General features: G+C 27.9%; 1 protein-coding gene across 3 annotated transcripts in view; it reads right to left on the reverse strand.

Annotated features, from left to right (window-relative positions):
• The window catches only part of Glurb (metabotropic glutamate receptor B), a 156,619-nt gene that overhangs the window by 32,928 nt on the left and 109,272 nt on the right, over positions 1 to 14,419 (reverse strand). For all 3 annotated transcript variants that reach the window (XM_035862138.2, XM_085661190.1, XM_085661189.1), the window contains exon 3: positions 3,443 to 3,585. In XM_035862138.2, the coding sequence (XP_035718031.2) occupies positions 3,443 to 3,585 (143 nt within the window). The remainder of the gene's footprint in view (positions 1 to 3,442; positions 3,586 to 14,419) is intronic.

Below are 14,419 nucleotides of genomic sequence, written 5' to 3' on the forward strand. Positions count from 1 at the left end.
ATTAGTACATGAAGTCATTAAAGAAATGAGTCTTCCAAGTTTAAGCAAGAAATTGATCTTTTTGTCTTAGTCTTCTTTCTCTATTTCTTCTCTTTTTCATTTTTTCATTTTAAATTATATTCGCTTTTAGATTGAAATACTAACGGAATGCTTATTTTCATTAATTGCATCCTGCGATTCATACTATCCATCCAGCTATAATTTACGTTCTACATTTGTCTCTTAAACAAGACAGTCTGATCTATTATCTTAACGAAAATAGGCAGAGATAGGTAATGGAGTAGGTTAATCGCATTATTGAATATCCTATATGATATTAGAATAGATTTTAGAAGATTAGGAGAGAGAGCACAATCCTGTTTATTTATGCATTTCAATCCGTTAGAATAATTTAATTTAGTGGTGAGAGAATTAGTTATAAAGTGAAACAAGGAACAAATTAGAGCAAATCAGTGGATGCATTATTTGGAAAATTAATATCGTTTAAGGAAATAATTAGGCTTTAATATTAATATATGGTCTTTATTTCGACAAAATATTTTTTGTAATAATTTTAATGTTTTATTCTATTTTTTATTATTTTTTTTTCGATTGGTCTCTCTTTAGAATCAACGTTTTTTTTTTTATTTTTCTTTTTTTTTTTTATTTTATTTTTATTAGACCCGTCCAATTTTGGCTCTCTCTTTCGAACGACTTCTTACTTTTTTTTTTTCTTATTCTTCTCTTCTTCTTTTATACTAAAACACTTTCGCTGCTTAGCACTTTCGAAATTGCGAATTCTTTTACTTTACTTTTGTTCAGTAAAAAGTGCTCGAGAAGTTTCATTTGCAGTGGTGAGAGAAACCTTATGCGCTTCGTCAAGAATTACGATCTGAAATTAAATTCGCCATGCTTTCTTCCAGACCTCTATACTCTTGTCTGATCCTTCTCTTTTCTTACGAGAAAATCCTTCAGAGATCTTGAAACTCCTTTACCTTCTCGTTGCTCATCGAGTATAATCGTTTTGTTTCGTTTCTTTGAAGTGTTAACTTCTTTTCTTGAAATATTTTTTTTGGATTCCTCTTTCGTTTAAGCGTATAATTAAAGAACAACATCGTAGAGCTATAATTTTCATGGTGTAATAAAAAATAAAAATATGTCGGTATTGCAAAATATTTTGAAATGGAACTACAAACACAAGAACAAACATAAATATTTTGGAAATATAAGACGATAAATAGGACGATGTTAATTTATAATACAACATTTTATATAATGCAATATTTTTTTACAGTATTATCATAGTTGAATTAATATCATTTTTTGGTTAGTTGATTATCGAGAAAAATACGTTTATATGCTTGAGGATATAAAAATAAATTCACTTGGAGTTCGAATCGTCCAATTTCAATCTAAATTTGTTAGGCAAAAAATAGAAATAGAAAATTGGATTTCGTTCTATCTTCGATTTAGAATAGACTATATTACAACATCGATTCGATTCACTTGAATTCTTAAAATATGTGTATACCTACGTTCTTCCTTCCACAATAAATTTTCATAGGAACACAAGTTCAGTGGAACTGACAAAATTCTGTGGTTAATTTGGTAAATATGGTAAATATGTGTACATGGGTTTGTGTGTGTTTAGAATAGCTTCTATGTATCTTCTTTGAGCATTTCGTTAGTCTTTTAAGAAAGAACTACGTGCAGTACCTGTAAATGTAAACCTAAAATGTCGTGTCTCGTATTTTCTCTTCAAATAGGGAAAGATGTACATATATATATAGTTGAAGCTATATGTAAAATAAAAATTTCAAACGTTCTGAATGACTTTTCTCTTTTAGATGAATTTATCTTGAACATTTTTTTTACTGTTTTTACTATATTTTTTTGTTCGTATACATGAATATCGGATGAAAGTTTGACAAGTTAATTTGTTTGAGAGAGCAAAATAGTCTCTCTCTTTCCCCCTTCCTCTCTCTCTCTTTATACATATATATATATATATATATATATATATATATATATATACACACACACGTAATATATTATAGTTCTCTTTAAAGGATAAGATGGATAATCTCAAGATGGATTTTATTGTATGTGTTAGTTCATATAAATTGAAACAATATTATACATGCCCACGTTATTTTATCACGTCGATTAGAATTTCAAATTTCACGACATTCACCTAGTATCATATTATTCTATTTTCTTTTCGTCATTTCAATCCGTTTCGCTATCGAAGAGATTGAACTCGGATAAAAGAGATGGTCACGTGCGTTTCGCAATCCCATCTAACCGTGACACATTCTTTATTAAAATTTATTCCAATAGTTGTGCGATGGAATGTATTATTGAGATAGATTATTTGTGCCACTTTTAATATCCATCGCTTTTGCTGTCATTCATCCTTTCATAATGATTCGTACTAAATATATTTCCTATTAATTTTAATTATTCCATCATTTTCATAAATTTCTTTTCAATTTTTTCTTCTTCATTATTATCGATATTTTTTTTTATATATCAATTAAATAATTTTCTATTGTTCTGTTTTAGTATATGGCATTTTTAATATTTGTAGTTTAAATTGTCGTAAAAAGTAAAATAACTTAAATCTCTCTTAGTTCTTTTAGTTCGTTTTAAAGTATATTACAATAACTTATGTTTGTGACAGATAAAAATTAATTCGTTTTCATTTTTAAAATAAATTCGAGAATTTAATGAAAATCAAAAGTTAGACAAAAACTTACAAAATGTTCTTCGTGTTATTTATTGTATGCAAGCTGTTCAAACTGACGTGACTTCGTTTGAATATTCTCCTAAACCGGACGCCGTAGGTATTTAAATGTGTCGCCAAGTTTATCTGCACTAGAGCGCAAAGCAAGAAGTAGCATGATTTTCCGGTACAACGAATCTAGAACGCGAATCTTAAGATCTTTATAATCCTTTTTTCTATCTTCTTTTTTTATGAATATTTTCCTTACAGATCACAGTCTCACATAAAATTTGAAATATATTTATATATTTATATTTAAATTAATCTTGTATATATAGAAAAAAATGTATTATAAGATCAATAGGAACATTTCTTTTCGTTTCTTTCTTAAAAAAGAAATACAAAAAATATCTATATGATTTTTTTTCTCGATTATATTCTGTCACGTTAAGTATTATAAAAAGAAAAAAATAGAACTGTAAAAATTCCTGATCGAAGGGAGAAGATTGTAATGTGTGTTAGGAAAATAAATTTGTAAAAATTCTGAATTGAAGGGAGAAAAACGTATGTCAATAGAAATATACATATGTACACGCGTGCATGCACACATACACACAAATACATACATACATACATACATACATACATACATACATACATACATACATACATACATACATACATACATACATACATACATACATACATTCATACATAAATACATACATACATACATACCTGGGGAATTCGGAATAATCGAAGTAGATTGGCCACTTGGATTGATGTTACAGAACTTGCAGCTCCCACAACGCCACTGATAACTTTACGAACGGTAGTTTTATTGCAATGATATTCAGCTCCGTCGATATTGCTTATCGATCCTGAAAGAAAGAAAACAATTATAAAAATTATCTTATTAAGTGTACTCTATATACATCATGGACGTTTTATAGTATAGTAATTTTATTTTATATATACACGAGAAGGAACGAAATTGGATTTTGTACATAGAGTACATTTTTATCTTTTCAATACGTTTCTCGATATATGGATATTATAATGCAATTAGTTGAGAGAATAGAGAATATCATTTCATATGAAAATTATAACATGCTGTGTTTTAATCGTAATATTAAATTAGTTTCGTTATGATATAGAACTGATATTTTGGTCTACTCATTATTGTAACTTGAACTCCTTCATGAAATTATTTTATCCTTCAAACGAGTGAATACTTGAATGAATTAATTGTTTGATCAATCGTTAATAACGAGTAATTTACTTTAGCAATAAATATTCATTCAATGAAAATATGAAAAATAAAATGTTATTTCAAATGGTCGAGAATATCTTTAGCTTTCTATCTCTTCTCTCTCTTTCTTTTGATAGAAACATCAATTTATATCTTTTTAATATCTTTCCACGAAATTTATTTGTGTCATTTTGTGGTTTATGTAAAATATAATATTATGTAGAAAAATATCACGAACGGAATATTCGTTTTCTGCCTCATTCGTCTACTTTATATACATACATATATATATATGTATATATATATTATATATATATATATATATATATATATATATATATATATATATATTGTGATATCAAGATAGATTCGCAACAGTATAGTAGTAGCACCTGTTGAATTGGAGACCAATTTACGTAGAACAATGCCGAACTGTCCTTTCGTAACAATTATTTTTTTTTTCTCTTTTAGTTTAGAAAATGAATACATTTTTTTTTCCTTATTAATAAAAATACAAAAGTCTACCATGAGAGATAAAATACATTAGCACTTTGGAATATTTTATAAACGCACAATTTTATATTTTATGTTTTTATGGGATTTTAAAAACATGAAATATTTGTTACAATTTCCGCTAAATCGATTGAACTTTGGAAAGTGAATGATAAGAAAAATAAAAATAGAGAGAGAGAGAGAGAGAGAGAGAGAGACAGAGAGAGAGAGAGAGAGAGAGACAGAGAGAGAGAGAGAGAGAGAAGGAGAAAAGAAATAGAAGAAATGCATAGAAACATTTTAATGAAGAGATATTTAACAGAGAAAATGGTTTGTATCTCGTTAGAAAAATATAGATATCATATTTTTCCATGTATAGTACACCATTTCACATAAAAAGTATACCGTGAAAATTAAAAAAAATTGTTAATGATATACCTGTTTATTTGTATTTAATAAAGAAGTTAGATATGAATGATAGCAATGATGTTACTCATATTTATCGAATGCTTCTCAATCAGTCTAATAATACTGGAGTAATAACGTTGTAACATAAATCAGAAATGTATCTGAAACGGTAGAATTGTTTTGGATTACGTGAAACGTGCTTAACTATAGTGCTACAAGATGTACCATGAATGCAAGTACGTTTGAGTGTATGTATCATATACACGTGTATGTACAATATAGGTATGTTTGTATGTATGTATCGATGTATACATGGATATATAAAGAGGTTTGCACTATCAACTCTCGTTAGCATCTCTCGCTTTAGTAGTAAACTATTTGTTGCAGAATTAAGATTTAATTAATATCGGTAATAATAGGAACATGCGTAATAAGGTTTTATCAAAGACATGATTTTCTTTGTCGATTAAATTAAATATTCAAGGATTGGATGGAAATTAATCCTTACTAATTTGAAGGATTTTATTGAGAATAGAGATATTAAGTGTGAATGAAATTTATTGAATGTTAATTATTAGATTATTAATTAAAATGATTAATTATTATGATAATTATAAAAGAATAATTGTTACAATGAAATTTTATATTCCATTAATTTAATATTTCCATAAATCAAATTAGTCATATTTTTAGGTATTATTAAAAATAATGTAGGAACGCACTATTATCGTTGATTTATTTATAATTATTAGAATTATTAGAATTATTACTTTAATATTAGAACATTTATTTAAAGTGAAAATATAAATCTGGAAATATTAAATATTGTTAAAGTAGTTAGACATAAATTGAATATTTAGATTTTTAACAATTTTGCAAAAAATTGAAAATAAAAATTAAGACAAAGTATATAGGTGGGTCGTAAATTTATGGTATGTAGCTTTTAAACTTTGTGAGTAGTTCGAGAAGGGATTTTAGCAGCACGGGTCGAAACGATGGAAAAGAGAGGATAAGTTCATTTGTTTGCATTTCTGATGACGCGAGTAAGAAAATTGAATAGTCTTAGGAGAAGATTAAGACCGTTGGAAGGAGGTTGAAACTTCTGAACGTATTCGCGTGATAATCCTTCAGAGCTTCTCGCGAACTTGTAATTAATTCATCGCCTTACGAACGTTTGACCTTATCTTGTATAATGGTTAAGAACGCGTTATTGTTAGACACGTAATTTTTTGAAAATCAAAAGAAAGAGAGAGAGAGAGAGAGAGAGAGAGAGAGAAAGAGAAATGCTATCACAGCACAATTCAACACGCATTTCTTCTTATAACGTAATGAAAGAAGAGAAAAGAGGTAAATGCTGAAGCAGCGAAAGTCTGAAAGAAAAAAAAAATCGAAAAGAAAATAAAAAAAATAAAGAAAATAAAAAAAGAAAAAAAGAAAAAAAAGAGAGAAGAATCGTCTATTGCTTTTAGTTGCTTTACAGTTGGAGTATTGCAGTACCAATAAAATGTCATTTGAGTCCTCTCTTTCTACGAGCACGTTCGCAAGTTTGTACGTGCTTCTTTTTGTGGAATATTTTCTAAGATAGCTTTATATCACATCTCTTTCGCTCTCTCTCTCTCTTTTTCTCTTTATTCATTTCTATTATATCTTGAGGGTAACTGTTTTTCTATATACATATCTTGCATTAGTACATTCGTTGAACATATTTTTCTTCTTTAGTATTTTAATTAAATTCTAATAAACCTTCGTGTTATCTTATGTTTTCTTTGATTTAGTAGTAGTAATATTTACTACTACCACTAAAGCGAGTACACGAATTCATGAAGATACGAATAGAATAAGCTCGTTTTTTATTCTTTATTTTAAGAGAACTTGTATTTCTGAAGTACTTGAAATATATAGAGAATAAGAATGTATTTCGTAAGGTTATCAAAATTGTGGAAGAATTCATTAATTATTTTCATTATGATAGTATGGAATTTTCTTTAAGAACGTTCATTTTCTTTATAATTTATTTTTTGTGACGTAGAGAAATATTTGAGATCAAATTTTTTTTTTAAATTCATTAAAATTAATTACATATATATTAAACAATATTGAATATATTTTTTTTTTGAAAATGTACTTCATCCTTGAACTTCATAAATTCGTTGTTTCACATCAATCTCGAAATTCACGTCTCGATTCCATTATTAAGGTTAATCCGATATCGTAGATCATATGTTCCAATTATAAGTTGAACCCTACTCTATCATGATATTCGAACGAGGCGAATCGCCGTGGAATCAAATATATATGAAGAGAAAGTTTGGAGATTCGATTTAAAGTCAGTGTATTAAGTGGATCTCTCTATGATAATGTCATATACAAGGCATCAACCGAACGATCTAGTTGGCATTAATACATCGACTATATCCGTGGATTACATTAATACGATAGTGATTCATAGCGAGTTGCAAAACGTTATTCTTATCGTTAATCCTCTTATGCGGCACATACATATGTAAATCAAATGCTAATAAGAATAATTAGAATAGAGATTTCTGGTTAATTACTAAATTATACATATTATTAATGATTGCCATAACTTTTGAAAAAGAATTTAGTTGACGTCATTCGTCATAGAAAAAATTGTTCAGAATTGATACACTTCTATTGAGTCCGATGAAAAAGTTGATCTCGTTTTTTTTTTTTTTTTTTTTTTTTTTATTTCATTCTTTGTTTATATTCTTTTTTACATAAAATAATATCTAAACCAATCGATACGCGTAAAGCCGAACATGGACAATGGATTTTTTTTTTTTTGCGAAATAATAAAATCCACGATGAAATATGCTTGGTTGTTTACTCACGGATCCAGTTTTCTATTCGTTTGTACGTTACATGTACGATGAATACACCGGATGGATTGAAAAGAAACGGAAACGTGCGTGTGTATACTCGAATAGTATAGTTGTCCATCAATCGATAAACTCTTCCTTTTCCCCTTTTCCCCTTTTCCCCTTTTCCCCTTTTCCAATGGACGATAGAATTTATTACAAGTATACTTTTTTATTTTCTTTTTATTTTTTTCTTTTCTTTTTTTCTTTTTCTTTTTTTTTTTTTTAAGCTCGTGCAAATAAAAATATAAAAAATTTCGTGGTTATCAGTGACGACAATGATGACCGACGATGATTTTTCGTTTATCGTGGATAGATACGTTTTTATTTTTCTTTTTTTTTCTTTTTTCTTTTTTTCTTTATCATTTTTATTTTTGTTTTTCTAGAAAGGAATAGCATGAATAGATGTTAACAATTTTGTAGAGATGGAGATATCAGTTCGATGGGGTTGCTCAAATTTATCGGTATCAGTTCGTACTTAATTTCCGATGACATTGGTTGAATCTTTGCTAACCCCATAACTCCGCCACTCTTTTTAGCCGAACGAAAACGTGAATGAAAAAAGTCTTTTCGTCATCTTTTTTATTTCGAATAACGCGTTCTTTCTCATTCTTCTCGTTCGTATCGAGGCTCGATAAAATGAATTAATCGAATTATCTGATATTACGTGGAACTATTTTTAATTATTTTTCTCATTCTTTTTTTTTATTTTTTTTTTTTTTTTTAATTAATAGGCAAGAATAATGAGGAAGGCTAATTTTATACTAAAAAATCGGATTTTTCATTAATTTAATATTTCAATGAGAAAATCGATAAAATATTAAATAGTTATAAATAATATCATAATCTTTAGATGGAAAGTTAATCAATCAAAAGAATATTTTTTTTTTTCATCGTTAAAAAACGAGACCATGCAAAAAGGAATAATAATTAATTTCGTTGTAAATTAATTAATAAATTCGAGATATAAATTAATGATTTGAAGAGACATAAGAGATAATGAACATTGAGAAAGGTGATATGCTCGAATGCAAATGATTTAATTGGACCGACAAGACTAGGGAGAACTTGGAAATCTCTTGGCGCAAATACTAGCTATGGTATGCAAGTAAGTGTGGAAAAGGAAGCATCATACTGCAGTATATATGTATGTATATATATTTATATATATATATATATATATATATATTTATATATTTATATATATATATATATGTATGTATGTATGTATGTACGTATATATATATATATAAACACACACACATATATTCTGCACGTATACTTTCATATAGTTTTATGTATATATAGTTATTACATATACACATTGACGAAAAGCAGTAGTGCGAGATCGCTTGGGCTTGGAAATTACATTGTGCACATAGCCTAACGCTTTCGTGCTCACGGAACGGAACGAGATGAGATGCTTCAGATTTACATAAAAATACGTGTTACCATGCAGGATTCATTCAACGATTTCTTCTTGGACCTTTCTTGAATTTCTTCTTTTGAAAAAAAAAGAAAAAAAAAAAGAAAAAGTTTATCTTCTTTTCCTTTAAACTTTTTTCCATTTTCTTTTTTTTTTTTTTTTTTTCTTTTATCTTTTTTTTTTTTTTATCTTTGTCCTTTTATATTTCCGCCCGTTTTTATTTAACGCCGTAGGCATGTTTGACCTTTGTCTGGTTCAGCTAAGAGGCGTGAAAACTGACATTTACTGAAGTTCGTCAGAGAAACTGCTTGTTAAAAAGTTTGTCTACCATAGTAAGAGTAACGTTGACTGCTTCAGCATATATCTAAAGTTTCTTGAGGCAAGATTCTTCAGAACTGTTCTCTCTTCTTTTATATACTTATAACTATCCCTCTGTCAACGCTTATACCTTGGTAATCCACCCTTCTTCGATTCGAAGAACTTTATTTCTTAATCTTTTTCTGTTCTTTTCCTGATCTTTTCCTGATCTTTTCCTGATCTTTCTGTTAGTGTCTCACAAGAAACTCTTGTAAGATTCTTCTCAATTAGAAATCGGATCTAATGGTATTAAGTGGTAAGTTGATCCATTAATGTCATTTTATCTTCTTATATAAGTTATTGCAATAGTAATATAAGAACTAGAAATTTTTTATCAGAAAATATAGTATTTATAAATAAGTATAGTTCGATATTGTAATTGATTATTTTTTTTTTTTTTTGTAATTAATTATCTTTAATCTACGTTACTATTTAATATTCATATTGTGGAAAAATTTCTTTTCAATTGATTATCTTTATTTTAAATTACTATATAATAATCTTATTATATTGCTATATTATAATGAATTTCATGAATAATTTTGTATAGAACATTTTATATAACCATTGCAATAGCAATATAAAAACTATAGGAATTTTTATTATAAAAAATATTTATTGTGATGAATTTTTTTTACTTATAACTAAGTAAAAAATTTTTGTATTTTGCATAAGTCAAATTTGAACTATAACGTAATAATTTTACTTGTTAGCGGTTCTTTCGAGTGGGAATAACACTCCGTGGTTGCAATTAATTATACGCTTTTAACGTATCTCCCTTTCTCAATGTTCTGACACATTCTCTCTCTCTCTCTCTCTCTCATTCTCTTTCTCTCGTCGTAGAGAGAAAGTTACGAGGACGAGAGTTTAATGAAAAAGAAATGCCTTTTTCCGTGGATGAAACAACGTCGTACATCGTGATGTTGTTGTTTTTAGTTCTCAACTTGAAAAGAAGAGAAATAACGTAAAAGAAAATGTAAGCACATAGCTACTGGTTATTAGAAGTTAGAGGATAGCTCTCAGAGTTTAGATTTATGTTATAGAATGATCAATTGATATTCGATTTATTTCAAAATTAACATTATATATTCACTTTTAACAGATAATCAAATATAATATATTATGTTTGAATATTATTTAAATATAATTTTCGAACAAATAGAGTAGTTAACTTTAAAATTTTTATTACGATTTATACTTGAAAAGTATCATGAATATTGTTTAATTGTTATTAGTTGATTAGTGATGTATTATCGTTAAGATCTATTATCAAATCTGATATATCATTTTTCTAAGATTCTAGCTGATTTTAAAATATCTGATACAAATTGTCAAGTGTTAATTCATAAACATAAGCAATTCGAGTAATAATCTATGTGCTTTCCGCGTTGATATTTGCAGTGTTCTATATTCAGGATTATCTATAATCCCGAAGGCCTAGTTTGCAAATGCAGATAGGTAGGAATGCAAATGCATTTGCAAGAGGTTGATATCGTTCCCAACTGACGAATACCATGCTTGAGAGGACGAATCATTGCTTTGTTCCAGAAAATCTACGCGAAGGGAATGCTTCTTTTGTTCAATGTATTTTCATCCGACCTTTTTCTATGGGCTCTTCCCTTTTTCTTTTTCCTTACATCACACAGAGCACGGGATCGTATCACTTGAATGGGCTTAATGGTTCGTTAGAACGACGAGTGGTTTCAGTCGATGATTTTGGTTCACGTGGGAATATCCTTGATCCTTACAATATACGAGTTTAGATATACTTGTAGAGCAACACAGGGAATTGAGGATCTGTCCATTATTGTCGGAACTTTTTGCTTTTTCTCATTAACACGTGTAGTGTATAATCTATTTATATCATTGGATTTTATTTAACAAAAATATTTTTACTTTAGTTTTTTGACGTATTATTTGAAACCTGCCAGTTTGACTTTGTATAATAATTTTTTCTTATTTTTTCTTATTTTTTTTTTTTTTTTTTTTTTTTTTTTTTTTTTTTTTTTTTTTTTTTTCATAGAAATAAAAAATTGGATAAAAGCTATTGTCGAATACTATTTGTTAGATCACTTTTCATATTTATGCTTTGTGATCATGAATTATAAATGATTATACTTGTTTCATTGTTATGGAACAATGCTTGTCAATGTAATTGTTATTTCGTGACGAGACTTTATTGGTTTAGCGAGTTTACGTCAACGTAGTACATTTCTAATCAGAAGTGAGTACTGTCCTGAATATTGGATCGTACTAGATTAGTTTCGTTGGTTTTTCATTTAATTTAATACGATTAGAAAATGAATAAGAAAGGAAAAAAGAAATTAGAGAGAAAAGAAAGTAATTAAGATAAAAATAAATAAAAATCTCTGAAGAGAAAATCTATCTACGTTTCTTTGCAATCACGCGAACACGTGAAAGCATTCTTCGTGAAAGAGATAATTTGCGTTTTATGTCTTGTTTTCTAGTCCTGACGGATTCACAAAGTGCTATCTTTGCGGGTTAAAGGATTACATAGCACATTGGAAGGTATAAAAAATTGCAACTATTTGTTCCGTGGTATCACGTGTTTCATCAGATACTAGGAATTCGTAAGATACATATCTACAGTCTCGTAATTTTCTATACATTTTAAGACTCTAAAAGTTTTATTATGTAAATTTAAATTGAAGAACGCAAAAATACTGAATCTACAATTTTAACAAAGATTATTCGTACAATATTAAATAGTTAGTTTTATACATATATATAGTATGTTATATATCGATCGCATTTTTGATTTTTTGAATTCTAAAACAAATATCATTTTCCTTTGATAGTTTGCCCCGAAGGTTATACATTTCGTACGCGTCATTTATAATTAATATTATTAGAGAAATCAAATAGCCTTTGATATACGATTCAAGCTTGTTCGGTATATCATTAAACGATTTTATATTTGATTATTATAAAAGATTTAAAAATTCTCATTTACTTTTAATGAAAATATTCCTATAATTAAAATGTTGTGTATTTATCAATGAAATATATATCTAATTAAGTAAAATAGGATCGTATGAGTTATGATTAAATAGTAATTTAACACATGATGTCCATAACATGATTATGCATTCTATATTCTTATATGTATATCATTATACAAATTCTAATATATTATTTTACGGATTGCAATTATTCATATAAGGCGAACACGAAACCAAAAGTTAGCACAAAAGTTAGTCGAGCGAGATCTTCTTAATATACTTTGATATAATTAATAATATTATGCCAAGACTGTATTAGTAAATAATATGAAAATACATGAAGACATATAGTATATATGTACTGAAAAATAATACTTAATTTTATTTCAACTTGACAATTATGATGCACGCTTATAAACTTTTCTATTTAATAATAATTATATAAATATGATTGATAAATAGATAGATATATAAGATAGATAGTTCGTATTTCTTTTATATCGTGGAAAATTTTAATGAGTTAATTGAAATTTTTTTTTTCTTGCTTCTTTTCCCTTGCTTTTTTTCTTTTCTTTTTTTCTTCGATAAATTCATCGTAAGTTTTATAAAACTGCAATATTGTCAAAGACTTTCAGTGAATTACGGCGATATTGTGCCGATGGAACCGATGGAAGGCTAAATGGAAGTGGAAAAGGGAGTGGCAATAACAAGAGCACAGGTTAGAAAGAGAGAGAGAGAGAGAGAGAGAGAGAGAGAGAGAGAGAGAGAGAGAGAAAGAGAGTGAGATAGAAAATATTCGTCCTTTCAATTTCGATGTAACGAAGCGAGATGGAAGTTCTGTTCCGTCCCTTCGGATGAGACTTTCTTCGCAACAAGTAATTTCAGTAACGATCGATTATCATTGTATAATTGCGTCGTTACTTTTATGTTTCCAAAAGAATCGTTTGATTCCTCGACTTTTTTTTTAACATAAAGAAACTATGTAATAATATTGTTTGGAATATACAAAATTGCATGAATTTTTTCACATGCAACTGAAAATTCCATGAATCAAAACCTTGACCAAGATAGATGAAATCTCCTAGATTTTCATCTTTCGTTTTTCCTAGATTCCCATATTATCTCCATAACCATAGATCCCCATGTATCTCATGGGACTAAGTCAGAAAGAGAAAGAGAAAAAAAAGGGAGAAAGAGAGAGAGAGAGAGACGCTCACGATTCGATGACAAAACACGAGCATTTTCGTTCTGTAATATATGAGAATTATCGACATTTCAGATTAATGGTGTTTCACGAGAGCTGAAAGGAGAGGGACACTGTCGCTTGATAAATACCCTTATCAAACTGTACGGTACTATTCTTGTCTTTGTCTTTTCTTTTTTTATTTCTATATTTTTTTTTTTTTTTTTCACCGAAGAAATATTTTACGGTAGTTCCGATAACGGTGACACATAGTATTCTTGTGTGTAGACGTTTTTAAAATTTTCATATTCTATGTTTAGAATCATAAAATTAATGACTGTTAATGATCATTAATTATTAATATGTTTAGAATCATAAAATTAATGACTGTTAATGATCATTAATTATTAATATGAATTGGATGATATTTTTACCACTATTATTAATTCGCATATTTAATTATAATTAAAAAAAAAAAAACTATCGTACGAAAGTAAGAAAAATACGAGGAAAGTAATTTTCTACTAGTTTGTAAAACGAAAGGAATTGGAAATTAATTGATGAACGAAATAGTTTCTTATATATACAAACGTTCTTTCACTCGACCAGTATTCAAGGATATAGATGGTAGCATGCTTGTAATTTAATTACATTTTCATTAACGTCGTGTAAATAGTAACCTTCGAGTACACTCGACTGAGTTTTTTAAGCGTTTAGTTTATTGACGATATTTTATAATAATTTCCTATTTTAAC

This window comes from Vespa mandarinia, chromosome 14, assembly GCF_050613455.1.
Source record: "Vespa mandarinia isolate Hongniang chromosome 14, ASM5061345v1, whole genome shotgun sequence".
NCBI lineage: Eukaryota > Metazoa > Arthropoda > Insecta > Hymenoptera > Vespidae > Vespa > Vespa mandarinia.